The sequence below is a fragment of the Mesoplodon mirus genome (assembly GCF_964341445.2).
Source record: "Mesoplodon mirus genome assembly, chromosome: 14".
Lineage (NCBI taxonomy): Eukaryota > Metazoa > Chordata > Mammalia > Artiodactyla > Ziphiidae > Mesoplodon > Mesoplodon mirus.
This window is the reverse complement of record NC_138990.1, coordinates 86,012,118-86,038,509: the sequence shown is the minus strand read 5'-3', so window position 1 is coordinate 86,038,509 and position 26,392 is coordinate 86,012,118. Positions and strand designations below refer to the sequence as shown.

At 37.4% G+C, this 26,392-nt stretch overlaps 1 protein-coding gene across 2 annotated transcripts in view; it reads left to right on the top strand.

Annotated features, from left to right (window-relative positions):
- The window catches only part of EXOC6B (exocyst complex component 6B), a 730,495-nt gene that overhangs the window by 522,782 nt on the left and 181,321 nt on the right, over positions 1 to 26,392 (top strand). For both annotated transcript variants that reach the window (XM_082642964.1, XM_082642965.1), the window contains exon 19: positions 5,659 to 5,800. In XM_082642964.1, the coding sequence (XP_082499090.1) occupies positions 5,659 to 5,800 (142 nt within the window). The remainder of the gene's footprint in view (positions 1 to 5,658; positions 5,801 to 26,392) is intronic.

Here is a 26,392-nt window from a genome sequence, read left to right as displayed (position 1 = left end):
AGGTTGTTTAGGTATAAAGATAAAGTAAGACTTTGTCATAGGTTTTCTGCAGCACATGGGAACCAAAGTTCCAAGCATGGGTCCCAGATAACAGGAACATATGGGAAGATCCAGACCTCTATCCTCTGAATGTGGCTTATTTAATGTCCATCCTAAGTAAATAGGAGGCTTAGTACTATGGGAATGAAGTGGCCTCACCCATAGCCATGGGATATTGAGTAAAAAGGAACAAGACAGCTTTCTTCCATGAAGGCAGGGGCAGGCTGAAGAAACTGTCTACAGTAGTGGTCAGGGTAGAAGGTTAAGGAATTAGAGGTATAGGTACACAGAAAGAACGAGCAATTTATAGGGTGGCTTTACTTTACTCTGAGTAGTTCTTACTTGCCTTGCTAGATTAGTTTCTGTGTCTGAACTTTTCTCTATTTCATGGTGAAATAACTCATTAAATAACTAAAGAAAGATAAAATTTGACACACCAAAATGTAAGCAAGGGAGTGTTACTCAGAAAGCAGAGGAGAAATTTGGTGTGAAAAGACAGCTGTCTTTTCTGGCTCTCTTTAAACATTCCTTACTTTGAAACGTGTTAAGATTATCCAGAGAAAGAGAAATTTGGCTTTGACCACTTATGTCATTTAGTTAAGATTCTTGATGATCTGGAACTCAGATCTGATCCCAGTAGGTTGACAGAGAGCTGTGGTTGGAGTCCATTCTAAATATCTGCTGTGAACCCAGCGTTCTTTTGGTGCTTCCTTAGATGGAGAAGGGAGAAAAAAAAAATGTTTTCTTCTTGTCCTCCTCGTTCCCTTACCCAAAGTCGCAAAGCAACAGAAGGACAATGTAGCAACTACCCCAAGGCCTTTTACTGGGAGGCAGGATCAAATGATTGTTAAGAGCCTTTGGAATTTGACAAGGCTGGATTCACATCCTAGGTCCACAACTTACAAGGTATCTTCAGATGGCTTAACCTCTCTGTCCTTATCTATAAATAGAGGGTTAAATACCTCATGGGGTTCTTGTGAGAATTATGGGAGAAAATATTCTCAAAACATTTGGCACATAGTCAATGCTCAATAAATGGAAGCAGCTGCTCTGGTAATGGTGGTAGAGTTTGTGGTGATACTGAGGATGATAATGCTTTCTCTAAGCTCTTCACCTCTGCTCACTTGCATTTAGTACTATGACATAACACTTAGTATTGTGTAATTGAAGTATGTAGTAATTGAAAGTAATGAATACTGAGCTTTCTGTATTTCTTTGAAGAAGGAATTTATAAGATTCCTATTTGTCTTAATTGTGTTTAATTGTGCTTTTGTGTAAGAAACAATGGATGATATCTCCCTCTGTGTAGAAGAGAATGAGATACCTCCAAGGCATAAAGTTGGGCGGCAGTGTGTACCTACTTTGCAGTCTAGAGCTATGCTTCATTTAGATATACCAAAATAAAAATGCCATAGTTTCTTTCCTTGCAAATCATGTACTTTTCAAGGAAACGTAAATGCATGAAATGGCAGTGCAGTAAATCATCTAGTGCAAAGTTTTATGGTACAAGTTAAGACAGTAAATAGAGAATGGGAGGTAGATGGAATAATTCAAATTAGAGGATATGAATCTGGGTATATATTTAAAGTAAATGAGTTGATTTGGTTACCAAAGAGCTACGTGGTGAAAATCAAAAAAGTATTTTCATAGGTCTTGACTCATGCCCAGTGATGGTTCTCACTGTGGTCATAAGCCTGACTTTGAATTAACAACATGAATTTAGTCACCAGTGTACTCTTCTTCCCTTCCCAAAACTTTTTTTAAAAAGGTATTTTAACAAGCTTGAGAAGTAGTATGAATTATTTAAGTGCTTTGGTAGTTGACTTTCAGTTCATTTAGTTGATATTTATTGGCTGTCTTGGAATACAGAAATATTGTAGCTGTATTAAGAGGCAGTATGATGTTGCCTGTAGAGCTAGTTGTAAGATCTTGTGACTCAAATCTCCCTGCATCCCAGGTTCTTCATATGTTCAAAATATGATGATAATACTTAGGTCATTTTTCATCTTGTCTGGCATTCTGTTTCTATTTCTTGTGTAGTCTCTGTACACTGAGACTATCATAGCTTCATAAGATATAACCTAGTTGTGATTATCACTGATTTGAAACTGTTCCTGGAGGTATATGCAAAGGCAGTTTTGGTCATTTAGGTTTTGGTCAGTTTAGGCTTTGTTCCAAATTCTTACCCTGTCCTAGAGACTGGCAGTTTGTTCCTAGAAAGAATCTGCTCCATGAAGAGGGTGAAACCACCAATTTTTATTGCTTAGTGTGTTGATTGTTATTGCCTGGGTCTCTGTTTATCCTTTCTTAGAAAATCTATGGATACCATGGTAGTAATGGAAACCAGAAGTGAAAAAGAGGATGGATAGCAGACTGTGAAAAGCTCCAAATGCTCCAAAATGCTTTCTAGAATTAGAAAAATATTTAACAATGAAAATATACATTTCTGCAATTATCACTGTGTTTGGAAATAAAGAATTAGCTTGAGGGGAAGTAGGGTGGAAAGTGATTGGGGGACAGTTAAGTAACTCAGTATGTTAGGGTAGTATAACATATGATCATGTATAAGTGCCTTTGGCTCTATTGATTGATATATATTGATATAGATTTGTTTCATATTAAAGTTAATAAGCTGCTTAATATTTTGAGATGAATAATGAGTCTGAAGTGTCAACTAACTTACACTAAATTACACTTCTAATGAGTGGTAGAGATAAAAATTCAAACTTGGGACTTTCTGACTGTGAGCTATCTTATTTTCATTTTATTAGGCCGGCTTCGTTTCTCCTTGGCAATCTGTTTTGACCACTGGAAACAAGCCTTTCAAATGCTGTCTTCTCAGCCTCCAGCTTAATTGGGCTTTTAGCTCTTTGATTTTTACAACATCTCCATGTTCAGTTTGTTAGGACCTTTAAGTGTTGGCCTTGGCCTAGATAGTTATGCTGGACCACAGTTAAAAAGCATGCCCCAGCAGATACTCAATATTTGAAGAGTTGGCTCCTGAACTACAACTGTCTTACCTGTTTGGACCTAGTTTTTATGTCTTGGATAACCTGTTAACCCTGTTATTATCTGGATCTGTTTTTGCCCAGCTGTTCCAGTATAAGACAGTATAAGATTTAGTGTTGCTTTTTAGGTGATGATTTACTGGAAAGATACAGATTTAGGATTGGGTAGAAGTAACAAATAGCTGTATGACTTTGTCTAAATTTCTTAACCTTGCGGAGAACCTTCGTTTATTCATCTACAGGAAAGGAATAACACCAACTTCTTGGGTTGATTGTGAGAATTAAGTGAAATAACATAAGATGTCAGCTGCCTAAGTATAGCACATCTTGGGCATATAGTAGTGTCCAAGAGACAGTAGTTTCTTTCCCTTTTCTCTGCCTTCTGATCTGCAGTGTTGTCTCTGGACATCTGCTCTAGTCCATCCTCATTTCTTCACTGCACTCCCACTGCCACTGTTGAAAAGCCATAGGGCTTCTCACAACTTTGATCTGCCCCCTCTGATTCTTCTCATGGGGCATAGCCTGACAATTATGTTGAACTCTATGGCTCCTTGGTGATACCTGTTCCAGGTCTCCAGTGGGTTTAGTTGAAAGCATACCATTTAATATGGATTTCTTTTACGTAACTTTTCTCTTTAGGATTCTTTATGCTTCCATTGCCTCGTTCCGACTTGGTCTCTACAGTATTCCCTACTTAAGTATTTCCATTTGTCGTGTTAAATCACCCACAGAGTGTGGGTCTTCAGAACCTACAAACAGAACCATAGAGGAGAAACATTTTTAGAATGTGTAATATAATAGGTCATTGTTTATTACTCTGTTATTTTTATTCTATAAAATAATATTTTAGTCAAATAAAAATTTAGAAGATATTCAATCTCACAAAATAATCAAAGACAAAAATCATAAAGTATCTCTTGTTTAATTAGTAGAAAAATTTGTAATAGTACTCAGTGCTGGTGATTATGCAATTAAGTGATACTCTAGGAAATATCTAGGGACATTGTAAGTCAGAATATACCATAGGCAAAGCAGTTTATAGTTAGATATTTGGAAATCTGGCTTCCACCTGTGTTCCTCTTCATGTATACACATGTGCATTATGAATCACAATACTTTGATACCCCTCATTCTAGTAGATTTGAGAAATAATCTTAAAGTAATTATCCAAAGTAAATAAAAAGTCATGCAAATTTTAAAATTCATTCTTGTATTATTTGTTATATGTTTTTCCATTTAAAGCCTGCTAACTTTTGTGGAAGGCCCTGGCCCAGTGAAATGTATGAAAAATATATATATATTAAAAAAAAAAAACTATAGTCAGAATCTGGCATTTTCATGAAGACTGACATTACTCTATGACCTACTCTGTTTATAATAGCAAAAGAAAAAAAAAAAGAAACAACCTAAATCTCCAACAACAGAAGAATGGACAAATAAATTCTGGTATACTCCTAAAATGGAATACTGTGGAATAATTAAAGGAATAAACTACAACCACATGTATTTCATTTATAAACATTCACATTCATAACATTGAACCAAAAAAGCAAGTTGTAGGAGGACATCCTTTGTAATACAGAAAGTTTCAAATATGTAAAATAATAAAAATATTGTTTCTTATGATATACTTGTCATATAGTATTTTTATAATACAAATGGTATACTCAACACAAGAAACGGTCACCTCTGGGGAGAAGGAATAAAATGATTTAAGGAGATCATATAAGGGCTTTAACTATATTTGTAATGTTTAGTATATACATAAGTGTTCATCATATAATTCTACATATCTTTCTGAATGACTGAAGTATTTCATGATTTCAAAAAAGAAGGATCCACTGACTAATATGAGGACTCAGACTTTTTCAAACTTATCCTGTTTTTCAGACTAGATGATAACAAAAATAAAATGGATATATATCTTGGGAAGAAATGGATATATCTTTCATGATGTATAACTTAGACCTGGAACTAAGATATAATTCACTAGTGTAAAGTGAATCTTTTAAAGAAGATGGTAAAATAATAATTTTAATATCAGTATTTAAAAAATTAGCTTAGAGTGTGTGTTCATAAACCTCTGTGTTTATTTTTTAAGAAAACAAAATTTATCCTTTTAATTATTTTTTTCAGAAAACATTTTGTTTTAAACCATTCTTTTCATTTTATATGTGTTAAATCATAAAGTAGTAAACACTGGTTTCAAGATAAGTTAGGAATTGTTTACATTCGCTTTTTAAGAATTATGGTATTTTTAGAAGGGACTCTTTGAAATTTAGTCTCTGTGGAAACATTCCTTCTCAGTTTAATTAAGATTTTGAATATTGTTAATCTGTTGTTGATTTAGGAAGAAAGCACTTCGTAAATAAATAGCTAGGCTTTATGAATTTTAGCTGAGTGTTATACTGACATGACTGATGGTAATGGAGCTAAATATTTAAGATGTTTGCCATGAGGTGCTATTAATTTCAAAGTTATTTGAATGCAAGGGTTATCATGATGGAGAAAACCTTCAAGGAAATTGCTAATTGAAAAATAAATGATTTTAATTTTCGTTGGAATTTCATTTTAATCCATCAGCCTTATGATTTACATTCTTGTATTTCAGGGAAAGGTGGCCCAGACAGCATGTATGTCAGCTTGCAAGCATTTAGCCACATCCTTGATGCAACTTCTGCTGGAAGCTGAAGTAAGGCAGCTCACCTTGGGAGCATTACAGCAGTTCAACTTGGATGTCAGAGAATGTGAACGTAAGACAGTAAACCATCTCTTCACTTATTTGTTTTACCTGCATATTCACTTCTGTGGAAAAAAAAAGTTTTAGGTCTGTGGGGTTTTGGTCCTAATGGAGTCAAAGAGTACTAGAAATAAGAGTCTGTCACCAAGTTAATTTGAACACCCAAGAGTGCCTAGGCCCATATGTAGAACAAAGAAGATCCCTAGCATGGAAGTTTGCAGTCTAGAGGGGGATACAAGGCAGACATGCATTTAATACACACCAAAGAAAACCTGATTAGTTTAAAGACTTCAAAGAATGCAGTTCTCAACCATTTCCTTTTTATGTTGTATTTGAAAACTATTTTTTCATCTTATCTGCAAACTCTTCTTAGTCTAAAGAACAAATGGAGTATGCATTTATCAGTCAGAAATGCTTTCTATGACAGGTAGAAACAGAAAACCTTAGACAGAGTGGTTAAGCTAAATAGGTTTTATTTTTCTCAGAGGCAGAGAGTTGCTGTATTAATTTAGTTGCTCAGTGATGTCATCAAGGACCCAGGCTCTTTTGTTCCCTCTCTTCTGTCATACTTAGAATTTTCCTCCTCATACATATTATAGTCAGAAGGGACTCACATTCAATACAGGAGGGAGGTGCCAGCATCACCTATTTTTTTATTAAAAAAATTAAAATCTTTTCAGTAAACCCCTAACAAACTTCCCTGTGTGTCTCATTGGTCAAAATATAGTTGTGTGGTTGCCTCCAGCTCTCAGGGAGACTGGGAGATTGAGTATCTGGCAAAGAGAAAGAGGAGCATCATTATTGACATAGTTGACTTATCATGAATTGTCTACTTGGAATTAAACACAAAACCAGGCTCTAGTTAGCGAGGAAGAAGGAACAAATGAAGAGTGTTGTGGTGTTCATTGTGCCATCAGTGAGAAATGAAAATGAACAAAAATGATATGACTCCTGGAAACTTTTTTCTGATTCTAGGAAAATTAAAATAGTGGAAAATTACATGAGTCTGCTAATACTTCTGCCCCACCTTTTACTTTTTTTTACTGTTTATTGGTTTCCCTTGGTTGACTTTTTTTTTTTTCTGGCCACACCACACAGCTTGCAGGATCTTAATTCTCTGATCAGGGATTGAACCTGGGCCCCCGGCAGTGGAAGCACGGAGTCCTAACCACTGGACTGCCAGGGAATTCTCCCACTTGGTTGACTTCTGATGGCTGGAAATTAAGGCTTAATTGGCTATGCTATTTTTAATTAATTAATTAATTAATTAATTAAGACTTCAAGTTCCAGCCATCACAGAGTAACAAGTATCAAGGTCACCCTTCTGCCATAAACAGCTATAAAACTGGATAAACTATGAAACAACTTTTTTCATGCATTAGGCAGCAGAGAGCACAAGGCTATGATCCTTCAGAGGGGAAATGCACAAGGTAAGCTTGACATTTTCTCTTGTTTTCTGTCTGGGGGCACTATCCAAACACAGCACAGGAAAGTAGAGCCCGAATAAAAAGCAGTGTTTTGCACAGAAACCACCCCCAGAAATTGGCTTATAGGGCTGTTGAGGCAGCTTAGGTTTGTGGAGAAAGGTACCTGAGAGCAAGGAGTTGTTTAAAGCAGTTGCTCCAGAAATCTGCATTGGAGAGCCCTTGAGTCTTTGATCAAAAACCAAGTTGCCATGTGTGGTGTGAAACTCTGGAAGGCTTAGCGGAGAATAGCCACTGAGGATCTATGAGCTGAATAGGAATGCCAGTGGTCACAGAGTGCTAGGAAACACTGGAATTCTGACCTACCAGAGTGGAGGGACCACCTTAACATATTGTGCATTCAGTAATACCCCAGAAGGTTAGGCATTAAGAATGCTATTCAAGCTCTAGAGTAAGAGCTAATCTTGAGCCACCCTAATAAAGTCTAATAAGAAGACTTGACAAGATAAAGGTAATCTGCCAGTAAAATAACTGCCTGCCAAAACACTCAACAATCTTTGAAGGAAGAGGAACATGAAAAAGTTTTCAGATTCTCAACCATATAGCATCTACAGTTTCACATCAAAAAACTAAAATTCGACATACAAAGAAGTAGGAAAATATGACCCATAACAGAGGAAAAAAATAAACAATAGAAATAAACCCACTGATTATACAAATGTTGAAAATAGTGGACAGGGCCTTTAAAACACTAAATATAAATATATTCAATAACTTAAAGGAAAAAATGGATATAATGCATGACTAGAGGAAATATTTTCCAGGTCTGATAAAAAAAAAGTATTAACTCACTGATTCAAAAAGCTCAAGAAATCTTTAGCAAGATAAACATATAGCCACACCCAGGCACATTATGGTCAGATTGCTAAAAATAACAGCAATAAAAGAGAAAATCTTAACAGCAGAAGAAAAGACACATTACATAATAAAGAGCAGTGATAAGAATTACTGCTAATTTCTTATCAGAAACAGTGCAAACCAGGAGGCAGTAGAGGAACATCTTTAAAATCCTGAAAGAATGAAAAAAAAAAAAAAAGCCTGTTAACCTTAACCTGAAAACTCTTTATCTTGTGAAAAATACCCTTCAAACATAAAGGTAAAATATAGACATTTTCAAATAAACAGAAGTTGAGAAAATTTGTCACCAGAAGATCTATACCACAACACATTTAAAAGGTAGTTTTTCAAGCTGAAAGGAAATTATACTAGATGTCAGCCCAGCTCTACAGTGCAGATTACATTGTTCAAAGATGTCTACCACAATATCTCTTTTCCTAGAATCTTGATACTACCTTAGTAAGAATTAACATCTATTAGAGGGAAATGCACAGTACTGTATGCATATTCAAAATTATTTAATTGAAAAAAAAAGGTATCAACCTCTAATTTCCCTTCTCTTGAATCTGGGCAAGCTGTGACTTGACTGTAACCAATAGAATGTGGCAGAAGTGGCCTTTGTGACTTCTGTGGCTGGATCATAAAAGGCAGTGCAGCCTCCGTCTCCTTAGTTAGCTGCTGTATAAAAAGTCCCACTACTCTGAAGCCTCCATGCTGTGAGGAAGCCTAAACCAGCTCACTTGGAGAAACCACATGGAGGAGCTCTGATACGTAACATTTAAAATTTTATGCTGTTGGTACTGTATTTTGTTGCATTCCTTTAAATAGTGCTAGGTTTTGTTCTGACCTGGATTTACTTTACTTGGTTGGATCCTTTCAAGGTTTGCTTTTTCGTTTATATTGGGTCTAGAGCAGCCTTTCGTCTAGGTCATATTTAAATCCCAAATCTAAAGCAATGCCGTTTTGAAGGATTCTAGGCCGTGCCCCAGGTCTCTGAAGATCTTTCAACTCTGGCTGATGGAAACCCAAAGTATGCCCAGCTCTATAAGAGCTCCACAAATTATTCTGCCTATTCCTCTCTGGTGATTCTTTCCCCAGCCTTGGGTAGTTTCTTCTCATACATGCACAGATTAGTACTCAGCCACATATTCAGTGGGAGTCTTTTGCAGTTTTCCTTTTGCAGCTCCCTCCATCTAGTCATTGGCCCTGCAAATACTAGCTGCCTTGGCATTCTGGACTATAATCTCTGACTTTTCAACTCAGACTGCCATGCTTTGTTTGTGTTCCTTCCCTTTGTCCGCTATGTATCACACCCGAGAAACTGCTGCTAGATATGCTCACCTGGTTTGTTTTCTTTCTTTCAGGGATCACAGCCCTGCATTGATTGTTGTCTAATATCTAAAACCATTCTTTCAGATGCTTTTTCCAGTTTTCCAGGCTTTTCTCTTTTTTCCAGTGGGAAGATGTCATCTTCCTATTACTCCATCATGAAATTAAGTGAATTCCATCATGGGATTAAGTAAATATCTTTTCAAGGTTTTTCTTTTTTTTTTAAATAAATTTATTTTATTTATATATTTTTGGCCGCATTGGGTCTTCGTTGCTGGGCGCGGGCTTTCTCTAGTTGCGGTGAGCAGGGGCTACTCTTTGTTGCAGTGTGGGGGCTTCTCATTGAGATGGCTTGTCTTGTAGAGCACGGACTTTAGGCGCACAGGCTTCAGTAGTTGTGGCTCATGGGCTCTAGAGCGCAGGCTCAGTAGTTGTGGTGCACGGGCTTAGTTGCTCTGCAGTATGTGGGATCTTCCTGGACCAGCACTCGAACCCGTGTCCCCTGCATTGGCTGGCGGATTCTTAACCACTGCCCCACGAGGGAAGCCCAAGGTTTTTCTTTATTAATTTTATTTTTTATAGAAGTAATACCTGCTCTTTGTGGAAATTGGGGGGGGGGAAGTAACAAAAAAATTATGATCTCATCATTCAGAAATAAGAACAATTCCAGGGCTTCTCTGGTGGTGCAGTGGTTGGGAGTCCACCTGCCATTGCAGGGGACACGGGTTCGAGCCCTGGTCCAGGAAGATCCCACATGCCGCGGAGCAGCTGGGCCTGTGCGCCGCGGCTGCTGAACCTGCGCTCTAGAGCCGGCGAGCCACAGCTGCTGGGCCCGTGTGCCACAACTGCTGAAGCCCATCCGCCTGGAGCCTGTGCTCCGCAGCAAGAGAGGCCACCGTAGTGAGAGGCCCGTGCACCACAATGAAGAGTAGCCCCCGCTCGCCCCAACTTGAGAGAGCCCGCGCACAGCCGCGAGGACCCAACACAGCCATAAATAAATAAATTAATTAATTAAATTTTAAAGAAAGAACTGGTATCTGAGATTTTTAAAAAACGAAAGAAAGAAGTACAATTCCAGGAATTACATCCAGACATGATAACATCCAGCAGCCACAGAATTGTTTCTAGAAGCCATCCACTGGATTCCTTGCATCTCGTTAGCCAGAATTGTTTTACATGGCTCTGTCTTAACCAGTTACTTCCCAGGAGAATGAAAACATAATGATTGGCTAAACCAGTCAAGATTGATTCTTAATGTTGAATACGAAGTCATCATTTTCTGAGTCTTGAGGAATAGTAGAACCTCATTATGATATAAATAAAAGGGAGAAAAAGGCTTTGGGGTAGGTGACCAACCATACCAATGGTTGAACAGCAAAGCCTGATGAATGATTGGGAATAACTCAATCAAAATGACTGCATTTTTGGTAGAGCTAAAAGGTAAAGAGAGATGGAGGGTAATAAGCTAAAATATGTGAGCCTTGAGGAAGAGGAGTAATGATCTGAGAGAAGCACCGATGAATAAGGAAAATGCCCATCTTATAGCCTGATTCTGAAGTACATTTTTTGTAGAAGAATGAACAGCTTCTATTTTAGAGAACTATAGGTGAATTGGCATCCTTAGCAGAGAGCCAGCTTTCAGTTGACTAAGAGGTAGAGAGATCATTTAATGAAAAGGTGGAAAAACTATGAAAATAGTTTGTTAACTATGGCAGAGGGGTTCCAGAGAGCCAGTGTCTTGCCTGAAAAGCCATTCAATATTTGTAATAGCCTTTCAGACTTAGGATCAGCTTGACACTAACATTTGTGAGGCATGGCAGTGCCTCTAAAAACCATATTACCACTGAAATTTTTTCCCCATATATTTAGAGCCACTAAGGTTCATTGATTTAGAATTTAATGTTTCATTTCTGATTGGCATTAATTTGTCTGTCAAAAAACTTTCCATGGACACTTATTTTAATTTAAAAGAAAGAATTCTATGTCTTTTGCTATACCATCCCCCTCATTTTCTTCTTTACATGCTCAGTGGTCTATAAAAAATCTTAAAGAAATGATACATAAGATTCACATAACTATACAGAGGCGTATAAAAGCAGCCCCAAATGACAAGATAATTAACACTTACATCTTTCTACCCAGTGGTGTGTACGTGAGGTAATTTTGCTATTGTCTGTGAGTCATTGGAAGAACTGTGTATAGGTCCTGAAAGAAAGAAAACTTTGGCCAAGATAGAATGTGAGTGTATCTTGAGTGTTTGACTCTGAGGCCTGGGCTGCCACTTTGCTAGATCCCAAATACATACAGGAATTATATGCATGCAAGCCTGAGATATTCAGCTAGTATAGTGTACTCATTAAGAACACAGATTTGAGAGTCAGCTCAATCAGATGTTCAAGTCACCACTTCTTTTTAGTGTGACCATATATAAATTATTTAACCTCTCACAGCCCCATTTATGAGATAGGAATAATAATAGAACCTAATATTACAGGAATGGGGTCAGAATTAAATGAGATAATGCATAAAAGGGTTTATTTCATGGCTGGAAAAACATTAAATATGCAATAAGGAGTAGCTTCACCTGTTATCATTATCAGCAGCAACAGCAACAGCAGTAATAAATATACAGCGACTCTCAGAAGGTCTTTTGCAGACCATGCAGACCTTTGTCTGTAGTTTGTGAATCAGTTAGGTTTGGAGATGCCCTTTTATTCAGTGTAAGTTTTGCTTTTTGTAGTTACCTGTTGAGCTTCTGTAGTTGTTCTGAAAGTTACCATCCAGAACTGATGATTTTCTAATTCTCAGCCTATGCTTTTGCAAGAAATCAATTAGTTAGCTCAGATGTTTACTAGAGGTGGTAACTACTGCTATGGATACCACTATCTAATAGGAGTGTTGTTGATTCTTACTGACAGGCTAATCAAACCAAGTACCTTTATGGTGAAGATTATTAGGATTTAGGAGATGTGAAGAAAATATTCCTTTCCCTTTAAAAATTGACAGTGACCTCTGGGTATTTCTGCTCTGTATGAATTTCATCTTATATCTCCATATGTTCATATATCTTATATTTGGTTTTGGATATTGGAACACTGGATCCCAACACAGAAACTGGATTTTAAATACTAGCAGGTCTTGATGACCTAATACTTACCTCCTTGATCAAACCTGGGCTACTGTAGCATTCATGTACTAGGATGTTCAGTCTGTGTCTGGATTTGGAATTTCCAAACCTTTTTCTTTGTATATTCTAAAAATAAGGAGGTCTAGGTTCATATTCCAGCACACCTACTTTTTAACAGCGCTAATTCAGTAATCTGTTCATTTATTCAACAAATATATGTGGAGCCCCTACCCCTACTTTGCATGGTACTACATGCAAAGTACCATGCTGGAAGCTTGAGAAAAAATGGGAAACCATTGATGTTAAATAGGAGAGTGACTTGATTAGATTTGTGCTTTTGGAAGGAACTCTGCAATTTATCAGGGGCCTCAGAGATCAGTTATAAGGCTGTTGCAGTAATCCGTGATGGAGATAATTTGGAAGCTTCAGCATATTTATGCATCATAATTCAAGCCATTGGAGTGAATAAATCAACTCATCTACCCTCCCTGAGTCCATCAGTAAACTAGAAATATTAATCCCTGCTATAGTTTTCTCACAGTATTGTTATGAAGTCAAATAAGATACTATGCATAAAATCATTTGTAAACAGCCATGGAAATTTTATTTATTACAGTTATCATTTCTTTATGCATATGCTTTCATGTGTTTTTGTCTTGTTTTCTTTCCCACTTCCATTGTTATATGGTTTATAATGTTAAATATTTCAGTTTTTAGTTGTCTGCTCATGTTCCTATATTATTCAAAGGATTGGCATATTAAAAATATAATATAATTAATCCAAATCCAGGGGACATTTGGTTGTGAGGAAATACAGCAGCAATTGCATCTTTTAAAATTTAGTGTAATCCATCTTTTCGCAGGGCCCATCGCCTTTTGCACAGAATAGACTGAGTCCCTGTACAGAAAGGTAATAGAATGCATCTTGCCAAATTCTCAGTTCTTTGATGGTCAAGTTAATCTGAGCTTGGGAACAAGGACTCCAAAGCCTTCCATTTCACCCTTCTTACCATAATAGCCCTTACTTTACAGGTCAGGAAACCAATGTGGAGAATCTGCCTAAACTCAGGATTTAATGAAACAACTTCAAAGTAGATTCATGATCTCACTGAGCCTACTATGATATAAAATATTAGCAGAACACCATTTGTCACTTAACTCCATAGACCCCACTCTAACTGAAAGATCAGATTGCTTTCTGCATCCCTAGAGAAGTAGTTTTAGCTCAAGGCTAAAAAAAAAGTCAGGACCTAATAGTCCAGGACTGAGAAGTTTGAATTTTCCAACTCTTAGTATATATTCACTAAAAAAAATGGCTGCAGGTTTCCTTGTGTGGTATCCAAGAGGCGCTCCTCTGACTCAGGTGTGAGATGTTTTAGCAAATCTTAATCAGGCAAACCTTAATAGGCTTGCTTATGATTTTGCACTGGGGCTTCTGAACTAAGGAATCTTTGTAAAGCATTCTCCCTGAACCCTAAGTACCAGGCCCAAACACCTGCCATTTGGGTAACTGTATTCACTTATTTTTATTTTCTCCATTACTTGAGCCCAGCTGTCCTTGACTCTCCACGTCCATATAGTTAATTATCCACCACTGGTCACTCCCCACAAGAGTCTGTCTTAAGCTTTCAGGCATTCCTTTACCAATCTCTTCCTGGTGTGAGGGAGACAGAAGAGAAGTGAGTCTTCAGGACCCTGGTCAGAAGCCTAAGGGAAACAAATGTGACAGGTCTTACTATCATTCTTCTCTTGCAGCCTTTGAAGTTTACATTTTGCAAAAGGAGTTTTGGTCCTTAATAACTAAGCCAGTACTAAACCCAAACTGCATCAGCCTACCAAACAAACTGTTAAAGTGACTACCAGCTCGTACATTAAATCAAGCCTCTCCAATGAGATGCCCAATAGTAATTAATTTGTCATTCGAAATTATGTTTAGTCATCCTTGAATAACTAGTACAAAATGCGTATCCACACAGGTTTGGTTTTTTTTCCTGCGATTCCTTAGAAAACTCTTACATTCCCTTCTGAGTATAATTCTTTTCTCCCCTACTTTTATTTTGCATATCACCCTTGAGCCCATGTTGTGTTTAGGTCCTAGTCACAGGACAAGATTCAGTAAGAGGTAGAGCAGAGCAGAGTGCTACCCTTCTCTGGCAAGGGCGATACAATAGAGAGCATTCTGGAGAAGGCTGAGGGATCAAAGTTTCACAATTTCGCTTAGCACCCTTGCATTTATCAAGGAAATATGGTAAAAGTATGAAGACAGCTGGTGTATCAGTTCATAGATCAGTTTGTGCTCTTGATTTTCAGCTCACCCAGCCATCCAGCTGCAGACAGAAGGGGATTATTATAGTAGTGCCTGACGATGGTTCTGTGTTTCCTTGGATTTTTGAGCTATGCATTCTAGCAAGGACCAGAGTGCCCCATTTTCATTGTAAGTTGCCCAGTGTTATTAAAAGCTTTCACATGAAAGCTTTCCATATTCTTCAGTTTCTTTAAATTGAGCAATGGCAGGACAACCTAGTCCTCCAAAGCTTCACCCTCAATGGGAACTTGTTCCCAGGTGACTTAAGATAATACCTTAATTATGAGCTTGGCTGCCACATTCCACAGACTGTTGACTTCTCATCCTGGGAAATGTAGGGATGTCTTAATGCCCTTTTCCCTGCCATCACCTGTTAACGAGTTCCAAATATTCTACATTTTCTCTAAAGTCTTTGTTTTGCCAGCTCAATCCCTAATAATCTGTCTTAATTAAATTATGTTTATTTGCAAGGAACAAAAATTTATTCAAAACAGTTCAAGAAAAGAGGAGGGCTTATTTTGAATATATGGATTTCATAGGATCCAAGAAAAAGGTAAACAGCAGATCATGTCTGCACATTCCTGTCTCCTTAGCCTCTAGCACAGTGCCTGACATATGGTACTTGCTTAATAAATATTTGTTGAATGAATAAAAATGACTCAATTAGCAGCTACCTAAGTTTCTGGATCTTTTTGGCCAGCTCTGAAGATGGAAGGGAGTAGAAGTAGGAAGTGGCTTGGGATGGCAGTCATGTGATATGAATAGCAAGGATGTAGTTGGAATCCTAAGGAATACTCTCTTAGGAGGATGTACAATTGGCAACTTGAGTACACATATCCTACCACCAACTTCTATGGATTATCAAGCCATTCTTGCCACCAACAGTCAATTCTCAATATACCATCTGTATAATATATAATAATTAAAATCAGAGGTAATAAAAACAGATTGACCTTTGAAACCAATCTGTTTCTATCATCTCTGATTGTTATTATATATTATATTTAGTAGTTTGGGCATACTTTATTCCTCTTCTTAACCTCAGTATCTTTATTTATAAAATGAAGTTACAATTATACTCTCTCACAGACTTGTTGAGATGATTAAGTGAGTGACACATAACAAATGCTCAGTGACTGCTAGCTGCCATCCTCATTGTCAAGTATCATTATCATCATCATCAGAAAGAGTACTAAGCTGGAAGGAAAGTTGTATTATAACCTCAGTTTTGCCACCAACATGCTGTGTGATCTTGGGAATTCATTAAACCTGTTTGGGCTTTGGGCTTCTCATTTATAATATGGGAACACTTGGCTAGATGATTTCTGAGTTTCCATTTAGTTCTAAGACATTACAGTTTATCATGGGAGGGAAGACTGTGTGGATATTTTCATGTGTATGGAAAGTTGTTTTAAAAATTAAATGAGATAATGCATATGAAATGCTTTACAGATCCTAATACACATATATTTGTAACCACTAGTAAATATTAAATATGTTTATTATAGTTTTAATTATAGTTATGTATGATAACATGTTCATCAGGGACTTAGAGTATATGGAAGCAGAAAGCAGGCTTTGAGTGATTGCCATCAGGGGCTCATAAATTGGAGCCCCCATTGGAATAGGGTCAGTAATTTTTTTTCCTCAAAGAAACTTTCTCTGTAACTGTTCTCAGAGTCTGCTTTATGATATTTACTTTTGGATAATATTAGTTTAGGAAGAAAGCAAGCTGTCTAGTGAAGACCTAAAGCACTGTAGTATCCTGTAGAAATGTCAATGTGGTTGTGGATAAGATCAGGGTTGCCATGATGAAACGTGTTACTTAAGCAGTCCTGAATTTCAGAAGAGTCTAAAGAGTATGAATACATTTCTTTTGGAAACTTAGTTATTAGGACATGAGTACTAATATAGTACTGATATGACAGATAGATTTAAAGAAGACAAGTTGGCTTTCTGTGAGATATACTTCAATCTTAGAAATGTTAAATTGTTGTAGCAACTGGTATCATTACATACTGTGGGATTCTTGTGAAAAGTTTTGAATTTAAATTTAAATACTTCCTTTCCAATTAAAGTATATATTTTCTGTTTTATCAGAACAACACTTTTCAAGTTGTATCTTAATTATCTTAATTGTACCTCTGCAATTCTTAAAAAGAGAGCCATTTTAAGAATATAGGGTTTGAAGAGAGACAAATGGAAAAAGTTTGAGCCCAGTAAAATTTTAAACCTCATCTCCCTAGGTTATATCAAAATAACAGATGCCTCCTTCGTTTGAGGATATGTAATGCCTGAAGATGCAAATTTCCTGTTGTAGACTACTGAAGGACATTTTGTGTGTTTCAGTATCATTGATTTCAGATCCTTTAGCTTCTATCCTCAGCCTCATCTTTCTGAATTATAATTTTAAAACAAACTTTCCCATTCTGCCTTCTTCCATCTGAGAAACATTAAGGTAAAAAGAATGATGATAGACTTCGAGTTTGTATGCAGAAAAATAAACTTGCTTCCTATAATTTGCAGTGTTCTGCACATGTGAAAATCTAAGGATAATTAGTTATTATTGCTTTAATGTGATGGAGACGATAACTTGTTCTATGAGACAAGCTCTATGGCTAATGAATTTTGTCTTTTAGTTGATTGACTGGTTAATGGAATCAGAAAAAATATTTTTTGTTTCTTCTTTACAAAAATGCTTTCATTCTCTACTGGAAATGGATATAGGGATTTGGGTAGCCAGTCTTTGTTAGAGCACATCCTTCTTTATGTATTTTATCATTTGTTTTCCCCTTTTCTCAGTTATGTTCTGTATTCTTGTTTCTAATTCTCATTTTGATTCAATATTTGCAGTGAAACTTACAAATTTGCAAGGGAGAATCATTAAGTTGGCAATTATATATGTATATATATTATATATAGTTATAGTTATCAACATTTCATTCATTCTCTTCATTCCTTGTTTTCTCTGCAAGACCTGGAACACTGTAGATATTCTATACAAGAAACCAGATTTAAAACTCAAGTGCAGTGGGAATTTGTAGGATGAAAATAGAGGCCATAGTCTGGTACTTTCTTAGGCCCACAGCTCTCAGTCAATCTATGCAAAAGCTTCCCCAGAAACTTATGGATTGTATGGCTTTGTCTCTCTCCCACTTCCCAGGCCCTTACCAATTCTTTTTAAAAGCAGGATTGAGCTTGGATTCTCAGATCTAAAATGGTGTGGGAAGAGCACAAACTGCAGATATCTTCCTTCTGTCAAAAATAGGCAGTACAAAGCCCTGCTTTGTTTGCTGTTGTCATGCAAGGTGCTATGCTATTATGCTATGTTATTATGATGTGCCTTTCTTAGCCATGAAAAACCCAAACAGAGGGCTTCCCTGCCATTTAAATGGCCATGTCACTTCTCTTTGACTGTGGATGATGGACCCTGTACCCTCTGGAAGGACTTTTCTCAGACATGGATCAGTGAGTAGTGCCCACTCAGCAGTTCTTTTGGTTTATGAGCTGAAGTTCCTTGAATTCCAGGAGATAAGGCAGTCATTGCCTCTCTGAACCCATTGCCAGACACCCAGTCATTTGATAGTAGGTGCTGCCAACCTGAGCAGTGAAGGCGGGCAACCTGCTCTTCCTCACCATGGCCTAAGATGCCATCCTTGTCAAGCGAATGGAGATGGATCATGCTGCTCTAACCTTGTTATATATCACTGTCAAACCCTGCTATTGGCTTCCAGAGATTGGCCAACAGAGACAAAGTACTTTTTCTGGTAGCAAATGTTACCTTGGGTTGTTTGTGAGGCATTTAAGTGGTGAGGAAGTACAAAGGACCTGCTACGTGAAGAATCATAATACCCAGTTAATCTTCTTTATCTGTGGCAAACCTCCCAATACCCTAAATTCTGTTTGGCTGTTTGGTAAATGCGGTACTTATCCCAGCTCTAAATAAGGACAGTGACTGATTCCTCTTAGAAACTGTTTAGATTTTTCTTTGAGACCTTACACACTTTGGGAGTTTCAGGGACTAGAAAGATTAAGAAATGCCATTTCAAAGAAGAAAAAGTTTAAAAATATATTGTGGTTATTGCTGTTTCCCTATTACTTAAGCCTGGTTCCAGACTCAGTAAAAAGACTTTTCCTAAAGTTAAAGGAGTATGTTAAAACAATTTCATAATCTCCAAAGCCTTTTTACTACTCCTTTATTAGAAACTTTATAAAACAATGATTTAAAAATTTTCATTAATCCTCATGATTTGCTTGAAAACACCCAGAAGCATTTTCATGGAGAAATGAGCCCATTGAAACAATAGCTTGTCTTAATCATTGCAAACCAGAGACCTTACCTCACCATTAGCACCAGAGCAACGTATGGTCGTCTCTTTCTGCTATATCAGCTAGCTACAAGCATCACCTCAGCTGAAAATTATTTCTTTAGCACTGCTACCTCATTCCATCAAGCCATTTGCACCTTCCTTTTACTCACATAGGCTAAAATCCTAATGTTTGTAGTAAGCCAGACTCTCCCAGGAATATCTGATGCATTCACTGCTCTTGTCTCCAAGTGTTTACACTGGGACATTTTATACATTTTATATTTTCTTTGGCCCTCACTTCATGTCTTTGGGGCTGAGGCCAGTAAACTATTTATTTTAACTGGGCCATTTTATAGGGTGTAAACCAGGAAATCATATTAAATACCATGTCTATTTAAAAATTATTATAATAGTTGAAAGTTGACAGACTTCTACTCAGGCCTACAAGAAATTCCTGTAACATTCTAGCCATCTGCTGCCTTTAGGTGGAACAGTACCTTATACATCTTAAAAAACTGACTAAAGTCCTAATTTTTATGAGACATTTTAAAAGAAATAAATCTCAGTCCTTTCCATTATTACCTGCTCTAGTATTTCAGCAGTTAACAGATTCTGATTTGAGTTCTGTTGTTTTAATTAAATCATCTATCTAGTCTACTTTTTTTATTACAAATTTTAGAAATTTATCCTTTCTCTCTTCCTCCCTTTTATGTGCGTGTGTGTGTGTGTATGAGAGAGAGAGAGAGAAAGAGAGACCACAAAATCCCCTTAGCATTCCCAATTTCATGTTTCTAAGATTGGAATTTAGAAAATGTGAGGAAAATATCATTGCCAACACTTCCATTTAGAAAAGCTAAAGTCTTCAGAAACTAGTGAGTCAATTTATAGAATTTTTAAAGTCTTACCTATAATGTTCTATAATGATGGTTGGTCTATATTTTACTTCTATATTCTACTCCTTTCCTGGGAGGAGAAGATGGTATATGGTAGGGTCTCTGGTAGGATAATGTACACTTGTATGGGTGAATTGAGGCCTATGTCTCTGTCTTTGTTTGATCAGTAAGTAGCTGTGAATTTGGACAACACAATCTCTTTCAAAATCTTTTTACCCATTTGTTATATGTGAATGGTTTGGACTAGGGTACCCCATTGGACTACATGGCTAAGGATTAGCCATTCAAGTAGGATGAGGTAGGTTGGGAAGGGTGTTCTGACAAAAGCAAGTATTTGTATAAATTCTGGGAGGAAATAAAGAACATGGCATATTAGGGAACTAAAACTAGTTCATTATGACTAGAGAATAGGGTGAAATGAAGTGGGGTAGCCAGAAGGAAATGTGGAGATATAATCATTGTTAGTGGATCCAAAGCAGGTTTTAGAGAGAGTACTTTTTTTTTTTTTTTTGCGGTACGCGGGCCTCTCACTGTTGTGGCCTCTCCCGTTGTGGATCACAGGCTCCAGGCGCGCAGGCTCAGTGGCCATGGCTCACGGGCCCAGCCACTCTGCGGCATGTGGGATCTTCCCGGACGGGGGCACGAACCCGTGTCCCCTGCATCAGCAGGTGGACTCTCAACCCCTGAGCCACCAGTGAAGCCCTAGAGAGAGTACTTTTAATGGAAGTAGGGTGATAGACCAGATTGCTGAGAGTTGAGGAATGAACGGAAGATAAAGAAGCTGAATCAGTGCTTGTAAAAGACTCAGAAATTGACATGGAAAGAGAGGAAAGAAAAGATTGTTTATTTAATTGCCTCTCTTAAGCCTAATAATTGGGACTGTTTAATTATAAATAACACCAAATATTTTATATAATGTAACCAAGAATAGGAGAAAAATAACACTTTATTTTCTTTGTGGGTATCAGTAAAATTTGCCTGGTAATCTTTCTCTTCTTTTTGTCTTTCTCTGCCCTTTCTTCCTGAATGATGTGCCTTTCTGAAGAAATTCAAGACTCCTCAGTTTTTCACCACATCCCAGCAGTCACATGGCTTAAGGCCTGCCCTTCCCCTCTGACTCACAGGAATCTCTTTGTCAGCTGTCTGCCTGTCAATGGATGGAAACAAGGTGTAGCATCAGCTCCTGCCCAGGCAATTAACCAGGGAAAAGGATGAGGTTCTGTACTCTTCTGTAGAAAAGCATTTTTGAGGGCTTTTAAACATTTTAAAGACAGGAGTGCTTTTAATACTTGAGATGCTCATTTATCTCCTATACTTCCTAGTAGTTAAGATAGTCCTTTAAAAGCACCAGTTTATCATGGAAAGAAGTTGCTTAGGTACCTTAAGAAACAACTACTTTCATTTCCTTTTTCTCCAACTAACCTAAATTCTCTTAAAACACTGATCTCCCCCTCTCTACCAGTGCCTAGGAGTTAAAAATGCCGAATGCTTCCTCAAGCGTTCCTGTTGTGTCTGCCGTCAATTCCCTGATCTTGTAACTACCAGCTTAAGGTCTCAGGTTTCACTAACAGAGATTCTCTTTTTCTCCTTCTTTTGTTTTTGTTTGTTTTAGGGGAAAAAAAGAAAAGGAAAACACACCCCAAGCTGAGCTCTTAGTGGCAAAGTTTATATTCTCTAGTAAGATAGATCCTAAGTTTACATCTTGACCTCTGAAAATAAATTCATTAGTCTGTGTAAACATAATGGCAGACCAGTATTTATGTTCATATTGATCTTTCACAAACATTTAACATGGATGTGGATCATTGTTTTAATACTTTACATTATAATTCCATTGAGGGGGTGGAATTCCCAACTAATACTAGAATAATTATATGAAGCAAAGCTAGAGAATATAGAAAATATCTTTCTCTGGGCAAGATATGCAGAACTTTTTATTTTGCCATATCAAAAATGATCTCGGGCCTCCCTGGTGGCGCAGTGGTTGGGGGTCCACCTGCCGATGCAGGGGACGCGGGTTCGTGCCCCAGTCCAGGAGGATCCCACCTGCCGCGGAGTGGCTGGGCCCGTGGGCCATGGCCACTGGGCCTGCACGTCTGGAGCCTGTGCTCTGCAACGAGAGGCCACAGCAGTGAGAGGCCCGCATACCGCAAAAAAAAAAAAAAAAAAATCTCTCGGGGCTTCCCTGGTGGCGCAGTGGTTGAGAATCTGCCTGCCAATGCAGGGGACAAGGGTTCGAGCCCTGGTCTGGGAAGATCCCACATGCCACAGAGCGTCTGGAGCCTGTGCTCCACAACAAGAGAGGCCGCGATAGTGAGAGGCCCACGCACCGCGTTGAAGAGTGGCCCCCGCTTGCCACAACTAGAGAAAGCCCTGGCACAGAAACGAAGACCCAGCACAGCCATAAATAAATAAATTAATTAATTTTAAAAAAATGATCTCTCATAATGAAGACTTGCTTTAGTGTAATATCTTTACATTTTTTTATTCATTGAAGAAGTGACCATGTAGGCAAAAAAAAAAGCATATTATTATTTTATTGTATCCAATTCCAGTAAATTTCACGTTAATTATGCTGGGACACATCTGGCTATAACCTAGATATTAAAATGGACTCAATATCAAGTTGTAATGTGCTTGATCTGGATTGGACCTTGTGTTCCAACAACAGTTTTCCAACACCAACTGGGTGTTCTACAATTTAATCCAGTTCTAACACTAACTACCTGGAGTTAGTGCAGACTCCACAGGGTAAGGGGTCAGTCCCACAAGACTGCCCCTCTCCAGGCATCAGCCACAAGTCACAGGTGACCTCAAGCCACTCACACTTCTTCCTAGCTGACTACAGATTTGGGGCTCATCACATCCCCTTTCAGTTCAGTAATTCACTAGAAAAACCCACATAACTCACCAAAAATGCTGTACTTATGATTACAGTTTTATTATAAAGGCTGTAACTCAGCAACAGCCAAGTGGAAGAGATGCATAGGACAGGACCCTGGGGACGAGGGGGGCAGAACAGAGTTTCCATGACCTGTCCTTAAGGATTCCAGGCATGTCAACCTTCCAGCACATCAGCATGTTCACCCATCAGGAATTCCTGATACACTGAGCTTCAGTGTCCAGAGTTTTTATATGGGGGTTTCATTACATGGGCATGATTGAATAAATAATTGGCCACATGATTGAAATCAATCACCTTCCCCTCCCCTCCCTGGAGACTGGGGGTGGGGCTGAAAGTTTCAAACCTCTAGTCACAGGCTTGGTCTTTCTGGCTTGTCCAGCCCCTCCCTTAAAACTACCTAGGGGCCCACAGGAGTCATTTCAGCATAAACTTAGGTATGGCCAAAAGGAGCTGATTGTGAATTGCTCAGGAACTTTCCTATTGCTCAGAACCTTTCAAGGGTATTTGAAACTCTATATCAGGAGCTGGAACCAAAGACCAGATATATTCCTTGTTATATAATAGACCTCAAGAGTATATTTGATTCAGTTGCATAGCTTTAAGCAAGTGAAATATTATTAATTCCATTTTACAGAGGAGACATCTGGCACTAAAAACTTATGTGATTGGCACAAGGTCACAGAAGTAAATTCTAGAAAGGATTGGAATCCCAGTTACCTTAGCTAATGATATATCCATTTTCTGTGGACATCCATCAGCTTAGACTATGAGAATCAATATTCCTGGAAAATTGTGAGACTATCCATGAAATGTATACCAAAGAAGCATTAACTATCTGCTTTCAGTTTAGAAAGAATCATAATTGACTTTTTAAAAAATCTAGCTCTTTTAGCTTGGGAAACATCCTATGTGGAACCTACCTTAATCATTTCTCTTTAAGTATTTTTCATAGCTTTGTGTGACATACCTCCACCTTGTTCAAGAGCGCTGACAGTGTCTTGATACTTTTCCTTTTAATTAGTCAGCATTTGTTTTGTATTGTATACTTACAAAACATTTTGCAGTTATAGATCAGGATTGCTACTGGTATCACTTGCCGGGGAAATTGAGAGCCCAAGAGCTTTGTCCAGAAACATATATGCTGCTTAACTATTATTATTTTTTAAAAATTATGCCCAAATCATTCCAAAAATGATTTGAGACCAGGTTCAGTAGGATAAGTTGAAAAAAATAATAAATTAGATATAAGAAAAGAAAATGGGATGAAGAGAAGAAAGGTAAGAATACTAGCATAAGAATTAATAGAGAGGTAATATAAAAATTTATTGACAGGCACAGGGAAGAGCATACAAAGTATATAGCTCTCTCAGAGGTTGACCTATTTTTAAAATATGGGCTGAATAGAATACATTGTGTAGTATCAGGAACATTTGCTTCAATACTAATTTCATAGCCAATGTAAAAATGGAATTCATATTGTTATGAATTTGGGCAGTGCTCTTTCCTTGTCATTTCAAAGTCTGAAATCATTCTTTGCACATTTCATTTTAGTTTTCATTCTTTACCGTCAACATCATCTAAAGCTGTGCTGTCCAGTACTATGGTTACCAGCCACAAGTGGCTATTAGAGCATTTGACATGCAGCTCAGAAATGAGTTGTGCTCTAAGTGTAAAATACATCCTGGATTTTGAAAAAACCTCATGAAAAAATTTTAAAATACTAATTTTATGTTGAAATTAATATATTTTAGGTATATTGGGTAAAACAAGGTATACTATTATTAATTCTAAAATTAATTTTTGTTTTCTTAACCTGTCTACTAAAAATTCTAAAATTACACATGCAGCTCACACTTCTATTTGGACAATGCTTTTCTAGAGAATTGATTTTCACCGTTATGTTAAATGCCCTACAGAATCCTTCTCAATGTAAAATTTCAGATAGCTTAGCTCTGAGTCTGTGTTCATACAGCAGAATAATCAGTGCTGAACAAACACATGGATAAGATTAAGTCCTTGAAAGCAGAGTAAAAATATCAAGGATACAAAGTTACTACTTCAGAACACAAGTCTTTCTCATCTCTCAGGAAACCCACGCCTTTCATGGCAGATCCTCAGTTTTCTTAGAGATGCACAGAAGCACTGCTGATTGCTAATTGGGAGAGGCTTCTTTTCACTATAGTTTTAAAAGATCTATTATGAAATTGGCCCTTATTTTGCAAAATTGCAAAGCATTTGGGAACTTCAGAGGAACATTGTGGCTTTACACAGATCTATATATTTTTATGATTTTATTCTCTAAATGAAAAAGATACACACATATATACATATATATGTGTATACTTGTGTGTGTGTGTGTGTGTGTGTGTGTATATATATATATATGGAACATGTAGAGTGAATATTTGCTTTTAGACATTCTAGATCACGGATGCATACTGAAATAATAGAAAGACAGATTTAGAGGGATTAGGTTCTATCTGGTTCACTGACTTACCTTTTTTGCTTTTTAATTTTTTCTTCTGTAAAAGTCCTCAGTTATTACAAATGCTCCTTTCAGCTTTAGGATTCTAGGTTGTAAACGCAAGTCCTAGGACATCTTGTGCTACGTTTTTGGTGATTATTTGTGGAATATTAAGGGAAAGTCCAATGCCATGTGGCATGACCTTGTTCTGCCACTTGTTATGGTCTTGGCTTCCCTTAACCTTCTTCCTCTGCAATGCAAAAGATACTCTGTTTAATTTGGTGAATACAGCTAAAGTAGTCTTATCCACCACTTAAAATATTATTTCCTTAAACAAAGAACAGTACCCAGTGGCCTCCTGGACTCCATGACATGGTAGGAATTTATGTCATCTCCTTCTTTTAAATCTCAAATAAAATTATTTTCTGATTTGTTTTGCTAGATTCAACCAATTAATTTCATTAAACTGTTTACAGATTTTTCTTATATGTTAGATACGTTAGGCAAGGCATAGAAATCAGCTTCTCGAATTTTCTAGGTTTATTCCACATAAGACAGCTACTCTCTCCAGGGGAATGTATATTGTCATTGACACCAGTCACTGCCAGAACCTGAACCCTCGTTTCCTCTCAGTGGTACAATATAAGGGACAGCCAGATGGAGACTGATTGGCTTATTTACTCAGCATCATCATGAAAGTTCATCATGCTTGTGGCCATTTCCTAGCTTATAGGGGATTAATCCCTTACTAATTAAAAAGCTATGTCTATCTGTCCTAGTTTTCAGTTGTCTTTTAGAGCAAAAGGAGTTAGGAGAATTAAACTTTGAAAACAATTTATAAATCTGTTTAGAGTACTGGTTTGGCATTTGCTATCAGACTTTGTTATTATCAATTTTAATCATATTTCTCACATGGAAACTCAGAATAGGTTAGTTAGACTGTACTTTTCT